At 42.7% G+C, this 1,012-nt stretch overlaps 1 protein-coding gene across 1 annotated transcript; it reads left to right on the top strand.

Annotated features, from left to right (window-relative positions):
* Positions 1-66: 66 nt before the first annotated feature.
* Positions 67-1,009, top strand: LOC107735839 (geranylgeranyl transferase type-2 subunit beta-like; the record flags this gene model as incomplete). The annotated part of the gene is made up of 4 exons (XM_016547405.1): positions 67-161; positions 437-544; positions 643-840; positions 935-1,009. Coding segments are annotated over exons 1-4 (384 nt in total), but the record flags the coding sequence as incomplete, so codon positions are not given.
* Positions 1,010-1,012: the final 3 nt, after the last annotated feature.

The raw sequence follows: 1,012 nt of genomic DNA, 5'->3' as shown, positions 1-1,012 counted from the left end.
TTGCAGAATCGACTTTAGCTTCCCATAATAACGTCACCGTTAAATGCGTTTTGTCCTTTACTGGCACCCGTAGAAATGACGAGGAATGTGATGATGATGTAATATGTGTGTGACTGGTGAAGTCAGCCTGTAGTCCAATCTCGTGCTTCTCCGTCAGGATGGTAATGTAAAACAAACTACTTTGCTTTTATAGTTATTTAATCGTGATTCGTGTATGATATCGTGTTTTCCTCATAAAGAAAGAGCATGCGGTTTACTGCGATTGTGAAGAAAATAACAGCGCACACTAGAAGATGAGAACGAGAGCAGCAAAAACATGTCATGTCATCCGCCCAGTCAGTTCAGCACAGTTTATAGTCTGGGTTAAAATTAATCTGTCAGACTGCAGTTTTTGAATTTATTGGCAGAAAGTGATGACGACAACTTTATTTTGCAGGGGACCCAGGTTAAAGACGTGATCATTAAACCTGATGCTCCAAACACGCTCCTCCTAGACAAGCATGCCGACTATATTGCAGCCTATGGCTCCAAGAAGGATGACTATGTAAGTTGATGGCTTACAAAAATGCAAAAAATGGTTTTCCTTCAAAAAGCAATAAAATCAGAGGTTAATCCCCATGTATTCTGCACCATCTCCTGCAGGAGTACACGCTGTCAGAGTACTTGAGAATGAGTGGCATCTACTGGGGTCTGACAGTGATGGATCTGATGGGTCAGCTGTCTCGAATGAACCACGAGGAGATCATAGAGTTCATCAAGTCCTGCCAGCATGACTGCGGAGGCATCAGCGCCAGCATCGGCCACGACCCTCATCTCCTCTACACCCTCAGTGCTGTACAGGTCAGCAGGAAGCTGCTAAATCTAGAAGGCAATCATAATAATTAATCAATGATTCTAAAAATGAATCCATGAAAAGATGTGTTACTCCCTTTAGATCCTGTCGTTGTATGATAGCATTAATGTCATTGATGTGGACAAAGTGGTGGACTATGTTAAAGGACTGCAGCAGGAG

This window comes from Sinocyclocheilus rhinocerous, unplaced genomic scaffold (genome assembly GCF_001515625.1).
Source record: "Sinocyclocheilus rhinocerous isolate Xijiao unplaced genomic scaffold, SAMN03320098_v1.1 C36326889, whole genome shotgun sequence".
NCBI classification, from domain to species: Eukaryota; Metazoa; Chordata; class Actinopteri; order Cypriniformes; family Cyprinidae; genus Sinocyclocheilus; species Sinocyclocheilus rhinocerous.
The sequence above is the reverse complement of the archived record's forward strand: the minus strand, read 5'-3'. Positions and strand labels throughout refer to the sequence as shown.